This window comes from Caretta caretta, chromosome 16 (assembly GCF_965140235.1).
Source record: "Caretta caretta isolate rCarCar2 chromosome 16, rCarCar1.hap1, whole genome shotgun sequence".
NCBI classification, from domain to species: domain Eukaryota; kingdom Metazoa; phylum Chordata; order Testudines; family Cheloniidae; genus Caretta; species Caretta caretta.
The window spans coordinates 568,537-588,106 of NC_134221.1; the positions used below are offsets into that span (position 1 = coordinate 568,537).

At 53.6% G+C, this 19,570-nt stretch overlaps 1 protein-coding gene across 6 annotated transcripts in view; it reads right to left on the bottom strand.

Annotated features, from left to right (window-relative positions):
- Nucleotides 1–19,570, bottom strand: part of LRSAM1 (leucine rich repeat and sterile alpha motif containing 1) — a 57,245-nt gene that overhangs the window by 16,288 nt on the left and 21,387 nt on the right. For all 6 annotated transcript variants that reach the window (XM_075120425.1, XM_075120428.1, XM_048823438.2 and 3 more), the window contains exons 7-13: nucleotides 10,474–10,558; nucleotides 7,319–7,440; nucleotides 6,817–6,907; nucleotides 5,173–5,303; nucleotides 2,850–2,879; nucleotides 1,357–1,479; nucleotides 688–827 (exon numbers count right to left, since the gene is read on the bottom strand). In XM_075120425.1, the coding sequence (XP_074976526.1) occupies nucleotides 688–827; nucleotides 1,357–1,479; nucleotides 2,850–2,879; nucleotides 5,173–5,303; nucleotides 6,817–6,907; nucleotides 7,319–7,440; nucleotides 10,474–10,558 (722 nt within the window). The remainder of the gene's footprint in view (nucleotides 1–687; nucleotides 828–1,356; nucleotides 1,480–2,849; nucleotides 2,880–5,172; nucleotides 5,304–6,816; nucleotides 6,908–7,318; nucleotides 7,441–10,473; nucleotides 10,559–19,570) is intronic.

Here is a 19,570-nt window from a genome sequence, read left to right on the forward strand (position 1 = left end):
CAGGACTATTGTAGTCATTCAGTCAGACCTCCAAAAACTTTGCTAAAGCCAGAGAAGAAGCAGAGACTAGCAGGGCTGTGAAATGAACCAAAGCTCAGGTCCCTGTCCGGTGTCTTAAGCCCAAGGCCAGCTCTCTGGGTACAAGGCCCAGAGACACTGTGTAACTGTTTCAGAGTAACAGCCGTGTTAGTCTGTATTCGCAAAAAGAAAAGGAGTACTTGTGGCACCTTGGAGACTAACCAATTTATTTGAGCATAAGCTTACGTGAGCTACAGCTCACTTCATCGGATGCATACTGTGGAAAGTGTAGAAGATCTTTCTCCACACTAGGGGCTTATACCTGTACAAAGTAGGACATCTTGGATGTATGGACAAGGCGTTAGGCATGTTGACTAGTTTTACCCATAGTCTGTACCAGAAAGGCTGTGGGATAGAATGTGCCTGCAAACAAGGATTCGCAGCACGGAGGGTTTCCCTTGGGGTTGTTCTCCAGCCTCGTCCCTGCCCTGCCACAGGGATTCACCCTCACTGCTCAGTCATTTCTGCGCTGCTTGGGGAGTTTGACTATGGAAAAACCTCAGAGAAATGGACAGGTCACGAGCAGCAGGTCAGCACAAAATGGGACACAGAGAAATAAACGCGCAGAGGGGCAGAGCTGACTGCAAGGCGTCCAGGGAGGAGGCCAACCTCTGATTCTCCTTCAGCAGCTTCTGGATTCGGCTGGCAATGCCCTGCTCCATTTGCTTCAGCTGCTCCAGCAGCTTCAGGTGCTCTCCTTCCAGGTTGCGCTGATGCTTCGTCAGACCTTTCTCCAGCCTCACCTGCTCCTGTGGCAAGGGGAAAAGGGAAACTAGCAGAAGAGAGAAGTGACAACTCTGCTGGGCTGTGCCCACAGCCCATGAGAATTGCTGAGGATGATGTTTTATTACAAGGAGCTGAAAGGTTCCAAGAGGGTGGATAGGGAGCCTATCCAGAGCTTACACCGACACTGACAGAACCACATGAAAGCCAGAGACACTAGAGAGACAGAGACATGCTAGGCCACCCCTAGGCCAGTGTGAGGGGTCAGTGCAGGACTGTCCCTGCAATCCCTGAAAGGTCCTCTGGAAAGTCAAAAGGAGAGGAGAAACTGGGAATAAAAATAACAGAGAGCTGAGAGAACCCTGTCAGTGCTACCTCTGGGGGGCCCCTCTGCATGGGTGGGGCCCACACGTCGATACATGAAATGCCTGTTCTGAAAGGGAGCAGGTGGGAAATGGTCAAATCTGTCCAGAGCTGGACAGATGGACAGCCCTGATCAAATGCAAACTTCAGCCACAGGCTGGGTGCCAGAGCCTCAGTCCCCAGCTGATGTACCTTTTTCACAGTCTGCAGAATCTCCTCCTTCTGATTGCTGCTCTGCTGAAGAAGCTGAGCATGCTCCCTCTGCCCCATGTCCAGGCGACGCTCGAACTCCAGCTTCTCCAGCATCTTCTCTTCCTGGCAGAGGAGCGAGAAGCAGAGTGAGGTTTGGGATCGGCAGCCTGCAGGCTATTCCCCTGTTCAAACCAAGACCCAGGCTGATAAAAACAGTATCAGGGAAATGAGATCCCAATTGTACGTCCTGGCTAAACCAGGCAGGGAGCTAGAGTGCTTAACTAGAAAAATCCGGTGATTCCTATACAGAAATCCAAACACCATCAAGAGGAAACTGGTGTTCCAGCTGCCATGCTACTAACATTTCAGCATGGTCAGAAAGTCAGTTCACACTCTGTGAGCTCACCCTCTCCCCCAGTCCCACAACACGCTGTAGGGAAGAGAGAGCTGCAGCAAGTACTGTTAGCCTGGCCAGTGAAATCCCTAGGAGCTCCAGAATGACAGCTGAGAAGGCCGTCAGCAATAGAGTCAGCCAGTCAGAAAGTCTGAGCTGAGGGAGAGGGAACTGGGTGACACACAGAGTGAGTGACTAACAGAGGTCGGCAGTGCTGATGCAGAACATTCATGGACTTGGCCTAACAGCGAGGACAGGCAGAGGTTAGAGAAAGGGGCAAGAAATAAAGTGAGATTTCAGAGGAAAAAATGCAGCCAGTCAACGCATCAGGGGAAAGAATCCCAGAGCCAGAGGCTCAATGAGAGGTGGAAGCCAGAGGCGCAGTAATGTCAGTCCTGGGGTGACAACTGACAGCAAATCAGCACTCTGGCTGCAGAAAAGATCACGGACATTTTAGCCGCATGTGCAAAGGAGTGGTGCAGCAACAAGGGCTCTCACTATGGATGCAGGTCTGGCTTGCAGGTGCATTGGTAGAGCTATATGGTAGGAGGAAGGGGGTCAGGAACAGCAGCTGCTGTGGGGCAGTACTGAGGTACCTCAGCAGAATGGGGCCCAGGACTGCAGTAGCAGGGGGCTACAGGTCAGGACGCGGGTGCTCTGGCACAGCTGTGTGTGGATACGTTTACACACTGTGTCTGGATCTAGCTAGGCACTAAAACTCCTGAAGCTTAGAGAGTAGAAAAGAAGTGAAGAAAGTGTCTGGAGGGCTCCAGACAGCATAAGCACTAGAAGCAGCCCTGCTTCTTCCACATGGAGATGGACACAAGCTTAACCTGAACTGGGACTTCTCACGCAAAAATATGCCACGGCTGCCAAAACAAACTGATTTGAAAGGAAAACAACTAATGCGTGTCAGGCAATTCCTGCCTTCAGAGCCAGATGTGGAGTGTGTGTTCAGATGCTTCTCTCACTCAGAGAGCGAGGGGTTGCAGAGCTCCAGGTTTCAAGGCATTCAGTGCTAGTTTGCTCAACTACACAGAAAGAAAAGCGAGCACACTCAGAACTCCCAGAAAAGGCCGCTGCAGGAACTCTTCCTTACCTTCCTCTTCTCATAATCCAAGAATTTGTTCTGAAAAGTAAATGAAATAGTTAGGAGAGAGGTATTTAATCAGGGGAACCACATTCTGTAGGTAATGTTAGACCACTCCATTCCCTCTTCCTCAACTGAGCTATGTCTACACTACCACTTACATCGGTATAACTTAGGTCACTCAGGGATGTGAATACTCTCCACACGAGTGACATAAGTTACACCGACGTAAGCACCGGTATGGACAGCCCTATGTCGGCAGGAGAGCTTCTCCCACCAACACAGCTACCACCACTTGTTGGAGGTGGCTTAATTATAGAGCGGCTACCCTGGAGATTTTACAGCGGCGCCACTGTAAGCTCTCTACTGTCAACATGGCCTAAGGCCTGGTCTACACTTAAGTTAGGTTGACATAGCTACAGTGTTTCACACTTGTGAGCTCTGTAGCTACACCGACCTAACCCCTGGGGTAGATGCAGCTAGGTTGATGGCAAAATGCTTCTGTCCACCTAGCTACTGCCGCTCAGAGGTGTGGATTACCCACAGAGACAGAAAACCTTTCTGTCACTGTCGGAGGAAGCAGCATAGCTACGGCACCATAATTGTGCTGCTGTAGTGCAGACATAGCCTGACAATCTGTTAAAGGGACAGTAAGATTAAAGAGGAAGTGGTTCAACACACAGTTGCTGTTCTGAGAGCACGCTGCCCCTGCCCAGGCACACTTGGGAGAAGCACCTGTCCCAGCCAGGTGCCACTGAGATTCAGAACCTGGTGGAAAGGAGTATGCTCTGGGGCCACTGAAGATTCAGGGCCAAGTCTGTAGGAGGTGCCTCAGTTCCCCCCACCAGTCCCCGGGGCCAGATTCTCTTCTCACACTGGTGTAAATCAGGAGTAACTCCATGTCTGTGAAAGGAGCTACACTTCGTGCAAAGAAGGAAATTCAGACCCCGAGTCACAGAAGAGCCCAACTCCACAGAAGAGGTGGGCAAGGGCTGTGAACATGCAGAGCTCCTCATCTATAAACCAGGGATAACGAGGCTCACCCCCCTTTGTAAAGAGCCTGGCAACCTAAGAATGCAGATATACCATAGAGAAGCTTAGCATTATTGTTACCTTTGTACAACTTGCAGCTTAGCAGCCAGCTTGTCACTTTCGGGTTCTCATGCCCTAGGACAAGGCTGCAATGTCGGGATTGTAGTGCCGTTGAAGGAAAACCGAATACACACAAATCTCTTCATTTATTATGAAAAAATAAATGAATATGAGGGTTTTACAGTTACCTACTTTCAAGCAGTAGATTTCCCAGCTAAGCTCCCAGAGGGAACCTGTAACTGAAAAGGTATCTAGCCCTACCCAAATAGCTAAAGCTGGTCCAATGAAAAAGCTCTTCTACACACAGCCCTGTACAGGGCTGACCTTGCATGCCCCATACTATATCTAGAAATATGGGTCCTCAGTTTACAGTACCATGGCCCATCTAAAGCCAATGCCAATTAGCTACCATGGAAGGGTTTGAAATGTGAGACACAGAAGCTGATGGGCCAGGTTCTGCTCTCATGTAAATCTGTTGACCACAAGCAGTAATTCTGCATTTACGTGGTGGTAAACTGGGCCTAATTAGGCATGTTGCCCCCCAAATGAGAAGCAAGCAGTGGGGCATGCTGGTTTGCACACAATAACCCAAGTGAGGAAAGAGTTCAAATAAAACACAGTATGGCTTATGGGAGAAGGATTCTCAACAGATTCTCCCAGCACACTTGCCACATGGCATCAGTAGCTAAGCAGTATCAAACTGAGACCTACAAGGGCTGACTCCACACTTCCTGGGTGGAGCTGAAGGACTTCTCATTCTAAAGCCTGACCTTCGAACAGGAAAGTCGCCTATATGGCACCTTAATTGATGCCCCTTGGAGAAAACTCAGAATTCCCTAATATTGCAATGCCAGGCACACACCGCATTACACTCTGTGCGTCCCTCTAGCTATCCTGCCTCCTTGCTTTCAAGATGCTGACCTAAAATGAAATTAGTGCAGGAAAATACTAACATGAACATGTGCTTTTTGCAACTGGCTTCCAGAGCGCTTTGTACACCTTGAGCAACAGGGCCATGGTAATTGAGCTGTGTGCCAGGGCATCAGGGCTCCGCCATCGACTCACTCCATGACCCGAGTGACTCTGTTTAGCCAATGGATGTAAGGATGATGCTTCCATATCTCCCGTGGTGAGAGATCCTGACGGTTAGTGAACTAAGGGCATGGAAATCTGCAGATGGAAGGTGTTGCAGAAGTGCAAAGTGCTGGTATTCCGCTCTGTATGTGGCTGAGATCCTCACCTGCCACTCGCTCTCTTCCTCCATGTATTTATGCACACGCCTGTTGACACCATCCACTGATGTTTCTCCTCCATCACTTTCCAGGACCGGAAGCAGATACTGGGAGGGAGGGCAGTATTTGATTCCAGACTCTAGGCAAAGCACACAGAGCCACCCAGTTACAACAACACATGGGTCAGGGCTGGCCTAGGGAGACTCTGCTTCCAACCAGTCTCTCACTCCCCACCCTCTTAAAGTGCCTGAAGGAGCTCGTTGATCCCTGAAGCCAGCTAGGAGCTGGCAATGGCAGGCTCTGAAGGGAGTGATGTGACTTTGTTCTCACCTAGGAAGATGGTGGCTGTGATGAATGGTCTCAAACACTGGGATGGGAGGAGCATTAGTGTCCCCTTCACCTTAGGGACAAACAAGGCTACTCTGCGTCACCAGACCCACTTTGACTGGACTGCATGGGGATCAGCCGAGGGGGAGATTGCCCCCAGTCAGAATTACAGTAACGTTACAGTTCTGACTCTCACCCTGATCGCTCTTATCGCGGGGAGTTCAGCTGAAAGTCTGACTCGGCACTTCCATCTGGCACCCCCCATATTGGCTATATAGCTTACACACACAAGCAGCGCTTCCACCCTGGCCCTATTCTCATCGAGCAGGCTTAAGGGTTTGTGTTTTAATACAGTCCCTTGTTCTTCTCCCAGGGCCTCCAAGCCCTTTGTGAAATAAGCCTGACATCCTCTCGTGGGGAAGAGAAGTCACATTGTCCCAATTTTATGGATGAGAAACAGAAGACGTAGAGACTGTGGCTTGTCCACAGTCACGCAGAGTCAGTAATGCAGCCTAGAATAGCTCTCCAGACTCCCTGCACCTTGATTTCTCCTGGGCTCAGGATAGACCACTACAGAGTCCTCGGGCAGGTGTAAAAAAGCAAAAAGGTTTTATCGGGCTGTCGCCCCCTTCAGGCAAGGCAATACCTGCAGTCACCTGCTTCTGCAACTGCAGGTAAGTCATCAGTAGCAAATCAGAACAGTCCTGAATTGGGCGCACCTTCCCCCAGGAAGGCTCTAGCAGCCAGCTGTCTCTCAAGCCGTCTGCAGCCCCAGCCAGACACCTCTCAGAATGAGAGCTGGAAGCCTGTTCTCCGTCCCAGTCATCCCTCACTGAGCTGTGCTGTTCCCCTGGTAACCTTCCCTCCAAGACTGATGCCTATTGCAGGTGGAGTGGAGCAGGGCTGACTGAGCTCACAGCAGCTCATTAACCCTTTCCTGGTCAGTGTGGGGTCCACGTTCGCCATCACACTCCCACTCCTATGCTTTAACCACAAGACCAATCTTGCCCCTTTCAGAAATTGGTCAGCAATTTCAAGAAGCCAGTAAGAAGTCAATACCCATCCCGTAGCTCATACTCTGGATGTCTGCCAGCTACGGCTTACATGCTGTCTAACGTATCTGCCACATGAGCAAAATGCCAATCAAGAGCTCCCAGAGGTACCAGGTACAGCCCATGAAGTACCAAACCCCTTTGGAACATCACACCTTCACAGACACATTCCTAGAACTCAGGGCAGGACCTGACTGGCATTTAGCCCCAGGTACGCTGTGCAGCAGACCCTTGACCTTTCACCCCCATCCACAGGCTGCTCCCCTTGCTTACCTTTGCACAGGAACTGCTGGATAGACTCTGTGCCAGCATTGCAAACATCATATGGCGGGTATGTCATGGACGAAGCATCCAGCGTCAGAGTCTCCAAAACAAAAAGCACACAGAGCTCCAGCTTTCATTCACAATCTAACAACCCAGACAGAGTCCCGCTGGCTCAAAGCCAGGGGGTCAAAGCAGCAGAAAAGGAGGGTTTCACCCTGGAGATTGAACTGCCGTACTTTCACTGCACCCCACTATAACTGAATGGCAGAATGTTTCTGCACTAGCAGGCATCACCCGCAGCCACCGTGATCTCACATTTCCTGCGCTTAGAGGATGCCATTCTGTTGAGAAAAATGGCATCATCCGCACAGGTAGGGAGTGTTCCAGCTCGGCTGCAACTGTGTTTGTCACCAGGGACAAGTAACAGAGTCACCTCACTGCCTCGGGGCCCCTTGCAGTTGCCTGGGTTGCGGGGGCCTAACACTGCCACATGTGCGCAGGGGCTGCGTACCTCCAGTGTGCGGATGTGAGCCAGCGCCTGGGGCAATTCCCGCAGCAGGTTCTCACTGACATCAAGGGTGCGCAAGCTGCGCAGGTCACCCAGGGTAGCAGGCAGCTCCTTCAGCTTATTACCTAGGGAGAAAAGGTCCGCCCCCCATTACCTGGGGAGAAAAGGTCCACCCCCCAAATTAGTCCACCCCCCAAACTGATCCTTCAGAGAATTCACTCCTCTGAATTGCAAATCCCTCAGCTGCCAGCTAGCTTGGTATTTTCAGTACATTGACTTGAGATTACACTAGTCTGTGCATAAAAATCACTTTGTCCCTACATTATGTACCATACATGAGGGGATCTCAAAACTTGGTGCAGGCTCAGCACATTTTAACACAGAGGCCATTGTAGACTCCTCCCTCATAGTCAAGATCGCTCGACAACTGTGCCACATAACATCCCTGGGGTCACTACAGCAGTTGCTTCCCTGGGAAGGTAACAGTGGGACACAGCCAGCTGGAAGCCAACACCATGTGACCAGCCAGCCCCTTACAAAAGATATTGGGAGGATGGTTAATGGCCTAAGAGGCTGACTAGTTAGCTACAACCCAGAACCCAAATGTACCAGGTTAAGGACTCAGTGGACTGAGTGCAAGGGGCTTCACAGAGGGGCAGGGCTTGACCCCTAAGCAGAGGGAAGGGACTTCAGGCTTAAGTGGCTGCATGGAAGGAACAAAAGTGAAAGTGGGAGTAAAACCCACAAAGAGAATTCAGAAGGCAGGAGGGAAGAAGAGGGGAGCTGGAGGAAGGGGTGGAGCTGGTCAGGGCCTGGGAGGGGAGGAGGAGAACAGGGCACGGGAGGGAAGTGGAAGCCAACTGAGGAATTCCAAGAGTGGAAGTGCCTAGGGCTGAGCAGCTAGGAGAGAGGGATTTTGGCAGCAGTGTCCAGACTGGAGAGGAGCCAGATGGGATGAGGGGGTGGGGCAGTGAGAATGTCACCGTATGGGTAAGAGCAGGGGAGAGGCTGGGGCATAGAGACTGTGGACAGCCACAAATGACAAGACTTGCCAACAGCCACAATGGGGGCGAGGAGCCTAATGTGACAGCGAGGCCACATGGGGAACAGATGGGAAGGAAGCCAGGAGCAGGCACAGATGCCCCCAAATAGCTGAACTGCTGTTCTTGGTCATTTGAGTGAAATCAGCCCTGCCAGCTACCTAGTTCATAGAGAGACCTAGTCTTTGGGCTTACGGGACCTCTTGGTTCCAGCCTGTTTATTAAACTGCACAAACTGTACACACACTCTGGTATGGCTAATGCTTTGTTATATGCCCTGAGCTGGCCACAGCTCGCTAGGTCATCAGGGCCTATCCTGACAGCCCCAGCCTGAGGCTTACCAGATCAGCTATTGCTAAGCACTACAACGTGCTGGGCAGTTCAGCAGGCACAGAACCTCCTTCCTCAGTCACACTTTCTGAGACATTGAGTCTGTGAGTGCATCTCTGCAAAGGGGGAGGGTCTCAGAGTCCAGGCTCCAGCCCGAGCGGGAACATCTACACTGCTAGCTTTAGCCCTGCAGCGTCAGCCTGAGTCAGTGGACCCAGGCACTGAGACTTGCTGCCGTGGGGTTTTTTGCAGTGTAGACATACCCTAAGAGGACTACACACAGTGCTGGAACATCTTAACTCTGCTGCAAAGACATGGGATGGGAGGGAAGGACACTGACTATTGGCCTGTGCATCTAAGGGGAAAGAGGACAGGGTTCCAGATGAACACAGCGATTACCTAAGCACCCACACTCTCCAGTCCCTTCCCTGCTTCACAATGCTCCCTTTAACAGAGTGTTCTCGTGGGTTCTCCTAAGCCTGTGCTGCTCTGTAGGGACGCTGGCCCACTGTGGCCAAGGCAGAGATACAGGCCTGGCAAATCCAGGAGAATTGTTTGGCTGCTGAGTTCTGGTGGGCCTGCCTTAAAGTTTGGCTAGTGCAAGCTATTTCCAGGCAGCCACTTCTGCTTGTTACAATACCTGACTTACCCCTTTGCCGCTGCCCACCCCTCTCATTATCTTGATTCTATACATAGTGTCAGAGACAGGTTTCCTGAGAGCTTTCTATATTTATAGACCTTCATTTCTCTTGTTGCCAGGAACTAGGCTTACAGCACAGAGTCTAGCTCTTCCCACCCCCCACAACACCACACCAAAAACATTGTCACAACTAAACCAAAAAGGGGAGTATTTCAATAGCCTACAGCAGATCTGCCAATCCTACTGCTTCCTGGCCCTTTCTACCAGCCTAGCAGAAAACTGAACCGACCTAGCGCCTGGTTCGGGGCAGGGGGATTTCACAGGAGATCAAGAAGCAAGAGGTATGTCAACATGTTTGAGAAACAACCCCAGCACTCAAATATTTAAGAGTCATCTTCTGTTTGCGTGACTTCTCCTGTCATGTCAATCACCTGTATTCATGCGCTCCCAAAACATAGCACTTAGTAGAGAAGAGTTTTGTGTCTGAATTTACACAAAGGGAATTTCCACACAAAAACTTTGTTAGCAAAGGGTTGAGTGTCAGTGGGCTTTGTACATAAGTAACAAGCACACAAAATCGAGGAAATGACCGGTTAAGGTGATAAATAGCACATGTGATCTACATCCCCCCATCCCTGAGAGATCACTAGTACCCCACCCAGCATACACAGCATTCCCACTCCCCTGCCCTCCAGTCCTCTTCCTCCGGTCTAGCACCGCTGGCATCTGCAGAGGCAAAGTCACCAGGCAGAAAGAGGTTACTTTCATTCTCTGACTGTATTTCCCTCCACAGATGCAGGATCCCTGCTCTCCTCCCCTCTATGTTTGGGAGATTCAAGGAATGTGTAATCTAAGCCAGGGTGCCCAAAGTGCAGCCAGAGGGCGAAACATAGACTGGGGAGCTCTAAAATGCTCTCGCCCTAGAACCGCTGGTCTGAGCAGGCGCGGGGCCATTGTTTGTCATTGACGGAGAGCTTGAACTAGCAACGGTTTCTGGTCATCTAACAAGGAAGATACAAGGGCAAGCAAGAGCCACAGGTGTGAGAGTTCAATATGGTTTTAAAATACGTAAATTACATGCAAATTAGGAGTTGGGAAATTGTTACTGCTGCTCTTCTGGTGGCCAGCCTTAGAAAAGTTTGCCATACCTTTCACATTGAGGGTCTGGAGCTGGGCGAGGTCCCCTATAGACCGTGGAAGAACTTTTAAGAGATTCCTTTCAAAGTTTAGGACCTAGGATGTTAAGAGAGAGAAGATATTCAGGCGATTCATTCCGTAAGCCTCGGAACCTCTGCTTGCTTATGTTCTGTCAGGGTGCCCATGAGCCCAATGGGTTTAGGAACTGCTGTTCGGGTAACAAAGCTCTTGGAAAGAGCCATTGGCCAGTCACTCAGGGAGACTTGGGATTCTGCAGCTGACCAGAAGACATGAGCACAGTTTTGGCCTAGCTGGGAAGAGCTGTTTTTGGAAGCTCCCATCGAGTCACTTTAAGAGGATTTGTCAATTTGCTGTCCCTAAGGCCATGTCTACACGGACAGCATTGCAGTGGCGCAGCTGTATCGATATAGCTGCACTGCTGCAGCGCATCTGGTGAAGACATTTTATGCCAATGGGAGAGATCTCTCCTGTTGGCATAATAAAACCACCCCCACGAGCATCATAAGCTATATTGGTGAGAGAAGCTCTCCCGCTGACATAGTGCTGTGAATACAAACGCTTATGTTGGTGTAACTTATGTTACTCGGAGATGTGTGGAATATTCACACTGCGGAGCAACATAAATTTTGCAGACACAGGCTGTAGTGTAGACATGGCCTAAGGGTCTCGCTTTGCTAGTATTCAGGTTTCAGAGTAACAGCCGTGTTAGTCTGTATTTGCAAAAAGAAAAGGAGTACTTGTGGCACCTTAGAGACTACCCAATTTATTTGAGCATGAGCTTTCGTGAGCTGTAGCTCACAAAAACTCACGCTCAAATAAACTGGTTAGTCTCTAAGGTGCCACAAGTACTCCTTTTCTCTTTGCTAGTAAGAGATCCTGCAGAGCTATCCTTTAGGAGCAAGACCCAGAGCATGTCCAGTTACTCAGAACAATGGTGATCCCCATTCATTGGTGAAAGCAGAACACAGAACTGAGTCCAGGTGCAGCAAGTGGAAAACAGGCTGACTTTCCGCCATCTTTTCCCTTTATTTGCACAGAAAAATAAGCCAGCTATGATCAGATGGGCGCAATATACTGACACATAGGCTGAGGACCCAGTAACCTGTAACAGTCCATGGCTGTCCCAGACTCCTCAGAGTTACTCTTGAGGGACAGACCAGTCCTTGCTTACAGACAGCCCCCCAACCTGAAGCAAATACTCTCCAGCAACCACACATCGCACAACAAAAACACTAACCCAGGAACCTATCCTTGTAACGAAGCCTGATGCCAACTCTGTCCACATACTTATTCAAGTGACACCATCACAGGACCTAATCACATTAGCCACGACATCAGGGGCTCGTTCACCTGCACTTCTACCAATGTGATATATACCATCATGTGCCAGCAATGCCCCTCTGCCATGTACATTGGCCAAACTCGACAGTCTCTACGCAAAACAATAAATGGACACAAATCTGACATCAGGAATCATAACATTCAAAAACCAGTAGGAGAACACTTCAACCTCTCTGGCCACTCAGTAAAAGACATAAGGGTGGCAATTCTGCAACAGAAAAGCTTCAAAAACAGACTCCAACGAGAAACTGCTGAGCTTGAATTAATATGCAAACTAGATACCATTAACTTGGGTTTGACTGGGAGTGGCTGGGTCATTACACATATTGAATCTATTCCCTTAAATTAAGTATCCTCACACCTTCTTGTCAACTGTCTAAATGGGCCATCTTGATCATCACTACAGAAGTTTTTTTTCTCCTGCTGATAACAGCTCATCTTAATTAATTAGCCTCTTACAGTTTGTATGCCAAATTCCACCTTCTCTGTATGTGTGTGTATATATATATATATATATATTCTTACTATATGTTCCACTCAATGCATCCGATGAAGTGGGCTGTAGCCCACAAAAGCTTATGCTCTAATAAATTTGTGAGTCTCTAAGATGCCACAAGTCCTCCTAGCTTTTTTTTTTTTTTGGGGGGGGGGGGGAGGAATTCTTTGCTAGCTGTTCTGGTGCCACAGCAGCTTCTGCTGGGCAAAGGTGGAACTGCAGCACTTCTGGGACAAATGTATTTTCTGCTGGAAAAAAAAAGAATTCTGTGGAACACGACTTCTGCACATGCATAATAGAGCAGAATTCCCCCAGGAGTATCGGGGTCGAGGGCAGGGGTAGTCAATTTTTTTTTGTCAAGGTCCAAATTTCTTGGCCAGAGCATAGTCAAGGTCCAGACTCCAGAGAAACATTTTCATACCACAGGTGACCCTGTTCAACACATACAATGCTGTTTAAAGTTGCGCAATGCTCCCTGATAACATTGCTTGGCAGCTGCCTGCTTTGTCCTCTGCTTGCAGAAAGAGCAGCTGGTTGGAGTGAGCTGGTGGGGGCTTGGAACCAGGGTGGACTGGCAGCCCCCCATTAGCTCCCCTAAGTTCCCTGTGCGGCAGCCACAGAGCAGGCTATCAATTGCTGGGCAGTTCAGGTGTCCCTCCCCCCACTGCCATGTGCTGCTCCTGCCCTCTGCCTTGGAGCTGCTCCCCGGAGCCTCCTGCTTGCTGTGCAAGGGTTGGGGGAAAAGGGGTGCTAATGTCAGGGTGTCATCCTCCCCCCACTCCTGCCCCCCATCTCCACAGAGTGGGGGAGAAGGGGAACATGACAGGGCTCGGGATGGAGGGAGCCTACTGCCAGCAGCTGCTGTCTCAACTTGCTCATCTACTTAAAAGGGCAGTGTACTTAGAGTGGGCTGCGTACTTAAAAGGGCAATGCGCATCTCTCTCTCTCTCACACATCTCTGTCTCTCTCTGCCATGCTGTTTCCCCTCCCTCCATTCGTGCTGCCTTGTAGAGTGTGAGGCTACATTAACAACTTGTTAACCCTTGAGGGCTCAACCAAGTGCTAGTTCATCATTTAGCAGTAACGCATTCCCTGGGAAACATCCCACTCTCTGATTCCATCACCTCAACCAAGCTTCACAATCATTGCTGTGTACAGTGCTAAATTGTTTGTTTAAAACTTATACTGTGTGCGTGTCTATATATATATATAGAGAGAGAGAGAGAGAGAGAGAGAGAGAGAGAGCGCGCGCGCGCGCGCGCGCAACAGGGTCAGGCCAGATGGCTACAGGAGAGTGATCCTACTGGGATCCGCCCACTGCTAAAGGATCCCCCCCAGCCTAAGAGGGGGATCCACAGGACCTGGACACCAAATAAATACAGGGGACAACTAATGAAATAACAGGGACAGGAGTGTGGTCAAAGGGTCAAACGAAGAGAACCGGACGGGGACACCGAGTAGAGAACCCCAGACAGCGCCCACTGCTCCTCAAAGGCGTCAAGGGAGTCAGTGGACGCCGCCCAGAGGAACTCTGCCTGGATACGTGAACGGACGGAGGATTGGAAATAGGCCCCACGATCACAGGAGACTCCATCGGCCAACCTCCTCACTCTGGTTTTATATATGGCCATTTTAGCTAGGGCCAGGAGATCCTGTGACTTTGTGGGGCTGCGGATAGGGAGCGTATAAATAAGAAGGTGAGGGGAAAAGTGCAGCCAAAAGAATAATAAAACATTTGTGAGGAGCTGGAATAGGGGCTGCAGCCTGGCACACTCCAGATATGTGTGCCAGGGTTTCCCTCATGCCGCAAAAGGGGCAGGTGTCTGGGATAGGGGTGAACTGCGCCAAGTACACGCCCGTGCTCACGGCTCCGTGAAGGAGCCGCCAACTGATATCCCCAGCAGGCCCCGGGACCAAGGTGGAATATAGGCTGGCCCACCGGGGCTCCACACCCTCCAAAGGTGGCAGGAGGTCCCGCCATTTTGTATCGGGGCGGGACACAAGGGTGAGGGCGTGAAGGGTATTGAGCACGAGCGTGTATAGATGTTTCCTTGGCGTGGTCTGGAAGCAGACTGGCTGCAGCTCGTGGAGCCGGCTCACGGTGAAGGGGTGGAGAGGTCGGTTGGGTCCACGGGGCAGGGGCCTGATGAGGGGTGGAGGGTGAGCGGGGCGCACCCTCGTGCAGGACCTGGTCGAGGTAAACCCGAGCAGTGGGTGGCAAAGCAGCCCTCACCTCCTGAAGTACGTGCTGGGGAGTACGAGGTCTGGAGAGCCCCATGTGCTGAGCAAGCGTCAGGGGACCCAGCCAGTCTCCCCCGGTCGTAGTCCAGGAGGTCTCCGACTCTTGTGACTTTTGCCAGGACCAACCTCTGGCGCACCGAGGGAGACTCCGCTACCTGCACGCGAAGCTGGGGGTTGTGTAGCAGGGGCTCCGTGAGGAGATCTGCCCCCTCGGTGGCCTCCACGAACCTGGTCGTTGAAAGCAGTTTCCAGGTCCGGAAGAGGTCCTGGTAGAAGACCGGCAGCCCGGAGAGGTCTCGCGGAAGACCTCTCGGATGGAGATAAAGGAGCTGTCGGTCGTTTCGGAGTCCTCGGAAGCGGCGCAGGAAGGCGTGCACCAGTACGCTCCACGCCGGACTACCTGCACCATAAAGGTGCCTCTACAGGGCCTGGAGGTGGAAGACATGGACCTGAGCGTGCAGACACTTCAGGCCCTGCCCTCCCTCTTCCAGGGGTAGATGGAGAGCCCCTGCAGCGACGCAGTGCAGTCCTGACCAAAAGAACTCCAGAATCGATGTCCGGAGGTTGGCCAGAAAACCTGGGGCCGGGTCCAGAGCATGGACAGGACTAGTTGATTTAAGCACCAGCGCTCTCCCTCGAAGGGAGAGGCACCAGAATAGTCCTGTCCGTTTCCGGAGCCACTCTACCACCCCGCTCTCTAAATTGTACCAGTTTTCCGGCGGAGAGGGATGCGTAGCAGAAAGGTAAATGCCGAGATAGAGCAGCGGACCCGCGCTCCACCAGATGGCCTGAAACACGGGTGGGAGGGAGCTCGCCTGCCAGCCGTCCCTGACCACCAGGCCAGAGCTCTTGACCCAGCTGACCCGGGCGGAGGAGGTTGCCAAATAGATGGCCTGGCAGGCCTCCACCCACACCAAGACGCCTGGGTCCTGGACCACAAGAAGCATGTCGGCGGCGTACGCTGACAGGACCAGCCGCAGCTCTGGCTCCCGCAGCACCAACCCTGTCAACCTCCTGCGGAGGAGACAGAGGAAGGGCTCAATCGCCAGAGCGTACAACTGGCCCAAGAGGGCGCACCCCTGCTGTACTCCTTGCCCGAAGCTGACTGGTGAGCCTGATTAGACACTCTGCGGAGGCATACAGCACCCAGAGAAAACCCCAAAACTGGGGTCTGAAGTGAAACGCTCACGCAGTGCTCAGGAGATACCCGTGATCCACCCTGTAGAACGTCTTCTCCCAATCCAAGGACAGGAGGGCGAATGACAGACCATCCCTACACCCGAGTTCCAAAAGGTCCCAGACCAGATATAGGTTGTCAAAGATGCTGCAGCCCGGGACACTGTAGGTGTGGTCTGGGTGGACCACCTCTGCCAGCACGGACCCTAGCCGCAGCGAGATGGCTTTTGCTATGACTTTGTAGTCTGTGCTGAGGAGTGAGACAGGACACCAATTTCGTAAATCGCGGAGGTCCCCCGTCTTTGGCAATAAGGTGAGCACGGCTCGCCTGCACGAAAGAGGGAGGACCCCGCGGTGCAAAGACTCAGCCCAGACGGTGACTAGGTCTGGGCCGAGAACATCCCAGAACACGCGGTAGAACTCCACAGTCAGCCTGTCCATGCCCGGAGATTTATTGGTGGGCATGCGGCGGAGGGCTTCCGTGAACTCGGCTAGAGTGAGAGGCAGATCCAGCCGGTCTCGGTCGCCTGCACTGACCATAGGGAGCTCCTCCCAGAGCATTCTACAAGCATTAGGATCGGTCGGATCTGGGGAGAAAAGGCTTGCGTAGAAGGCTCTTGCCCTCCTGCACATCTCCACCGGATCCGTGAGGGGGGTGCCATCTTCTACCAGAAGGCAGGTGATGCGCTTCTTGGCCCCCCTTTTTCTCCAGGGTGCAGAAGAAGAGGGAGCCGCGATCCATCTCCCAAAGGAGACGGATGCGGGATCAAACAAAGGCACCCCGGGACTGATGGTCCTTGAGGGCCCGGAGCTCCTCCCGCTTCTCCTGGCACGCTCCGCAGAGGGGCGGATCCTCAGGGCTGGTGGCCAGATGCCTCTCCAGCTCTAAGACCTCCCGACCCAACTGCTCTATCGCCGCATCCCTCCATCGGCTGGCGCCCCGGGTGTAGTCACGGCAGAAGAGCTGGGCGTGCACCTTCCCCAGGTCCCACCACTGCCCTTGCCAGGCCAGCCAGAACTCCCAGAAGGATGTCATGAAGCCCACATCCTCCAACAAGCTGTTGTTGAAATGCCAATAGACTGGCCCCGGCCTCTCCATGCAGAGGGAGGCTGTCACGGTGGCTAAATGATGGTCAGAAAATGGGGCCAGCCGGATGCTGGAGGAGTGGGCTCATGAAAGGTGGAAGCGTGATAAATAAATGCGGTCCAACCGGGAGTGGCACGACCAATGGGCCTCCACCTGGACAAAGGTGAACGTGGAAATGTCATCCGGGTGGTGGTTGCGCCAGACGTCCACCAGGGAGTGGTGTTCGACTATCTCCCGGAGGACGTCCGCGGCAGCCAGGCACTGCTCGGTCCGTGAGCAGTCCCACTCCTCGAGGCTGGTGTTAAAGTCCCCGCCCAGGACCAGGCATTCGTGAGGATCCAAGGTGCCGAGGAAGGCCCACGCCTGCTGATAGAATCGTAGCCGCTCCGGGCCTGATGCTAGGGCATAGACATTAACGAGGTTGACCATGAGCCCCTCCATATGGACCCAGAGGTGCAGCAGGCGGCCCGGCACAGCCTTGGCGAGCCCCAGCACCTCGGGCTGTAGGTCAGGGGAGACCAGGGTCGCCACTCCAGCCGTACGAACTGTGAGATGGCTAAAGTAGATCCTGTCCCTCGAGTCCAGCTGCCAGCTGTCTTCGGCGGCCGGATCTGTATGGGTCTCCCGCAGGAAAACCACAGAGTACCCCCCTCTCGAAGGAAGGAGAGCACCTGGGACCTGCGGAGATCCATCCTACAGCTCCGGGTGTTCAATGTTGCGATGGTGAACAGTGCCATGAGGAGGGCTGGGGGGGATCCTTGCTGGCAGGGACGCTCGCGGCCCCCATTTGACACACAGCAAACTGTGACCTACCCCATAGGTGAGTAACGAGTCACGGAAGCCGCGGACTTGCTGGTAGGCTGCGGCAGCCTGCTTCCCGGTCCTTTTACCCTCCCCCATAAAGGCCCTTGCGGCCCGGAGGACCAGATGAAAGTCCCCCCATTGCTGGAGAGCGAGCTGTACCTTGTTGCGGGAGCCACGGATGTCTTCTAAAAACTCCCGCAGCTCCTCTCGCAGCACAAGCGGGGGTGGGGTTACTGTCTCCTGGTCATCCCCTGACAGGGCCCCTGGCACAGCCCCGTGGCCCACCGAGACGGGCCGGCAGGGTGCGGACTCCCGACGGGGCGCCCGATGGGCTGGTGCCACGCGGCCCACCTCGAACCCTGGGGCAATAGGGAGCGGCGGAGGGAAGACAGCAGCCCCTAGTGGATCGGGACAGGGAAACACAAAGGCCGCTACCTGGGGGTCATTTACCGGAAATGGGAAGAAGACAGCCCCGGGGCGGCAATAACATCACAGGAAATGGAGGGGATTGAGACAGGGTCAGCATCGGGGCAGGGCCGGGGTCCGGGACAGGGGTAGGGGCAGAGGCAGAGGCGAGATTCTGAACTCCAGAAGCTAAGCAACTGGGCGGTGGCACTTCTCGGTCAGGCTCAAGGGTTGGGGGGGGTGGGGAGGGGCTCTCAGTGATGCCGGGTGCAGGCTCTATGGTGGGTTTGGCAGCCACGGCATCAGGAGGTGGACTGTGTTCTGTAAAGCCCCTGCCCAGGAAGGAAGTCGATTTTTCCACACCAACGAGGGGTGCCCCTGGTGACTCAGGTCCCGGTTGCCTGGCATTGGCCATCGGCTCAACAGGCTCGGCGGCTGTCAGCAGGGAGCCTTCTGCGGATGGAACAGTCCAGGGACTCCTCGGAGGTGGGAGCAGAAGCAACAGTCAGGGGGAGGGAGCATGGGGAAAGAGGGGCTGGAGTGAGGTCGCCCAGATTGAGGACCGCTGGCAAAGGGTCGTCCTCCCCCTGGGTGACCGGGGTCAGACCCAGGGCCTCGATCTCCTCATATATGGACAGGAGATTGCTTTCCACCACCCCAGGGTTCTCCGCGCTGGCACTCGAAGCGACGGTTGCCTCAGGGCTCACAGGGGCTTCAGATGGTACCAGGGCAGGAGGGGCTCCCTCGGGGGCCTCGGAGGGGAGGAACTCCCGTGGAGGGGAGATACTACCTTCCGGTGCTGCCACATCTTCCCCAGCCGGCACTGGTGGATGGATCACACCCGTGGGCAAAGCGGAAGGCTCGGCATCGGTGCCCCCCTTCCTGGTCTTCTGGGGGGCCTCTGCATCGGCTGGGAGGAGCAGAGCTCGAACCTTCCGCTTGCCCTGCTTCCCCTGTACTAGGGCTCAGCCCTCCATGGTATCATCTGGGGGCTGGCTAGCAGGGGTCGTGTCAGGGGGCAGAGGCGATGGCTCAGGACTCGGGGAGGGGCAATGGTAGGGCAGCACGAGAAAGGGAGGATTCCCCCTGGGCCAGGCCCTCTCCCATGCCCGGTGGTGTCCCTGCCGCACCCTCCTCCGCAGGCCCCACCAGATTCTCCCAAGTGGGAGCAGTGGTGGGCTGGGAAGGAGGAGGGGTGGCTTCAGGTGCCGGGCAGCCAGGGGCACCGGCGATGACGGGGTCGGCGCCCTGCCGGGGATCGGGGGTCCCGGATGCCCCTCCTTGCAGGGCCAAGGGCAGTCCCTCTGGACGTGCCCCATCGCCCGGCAGAGGTAGCATCGGGCCTCTCCCGTGGAGTAGTGCACCCGGTAACAGGCCCCCTGACAGGGGACAAGGAATGACCCCTTGAGTGCCTCTCCGTCACGCGCCGCCAGCGGAATGAGAGGACGTGACGGAGGGCAGGGTCTTTGCAGCCCAGTGGGAGAGGGCTGACAACGGAGATGGGTTTCCCCAGGGTGGAGAGGGCAGGTAACAGGGT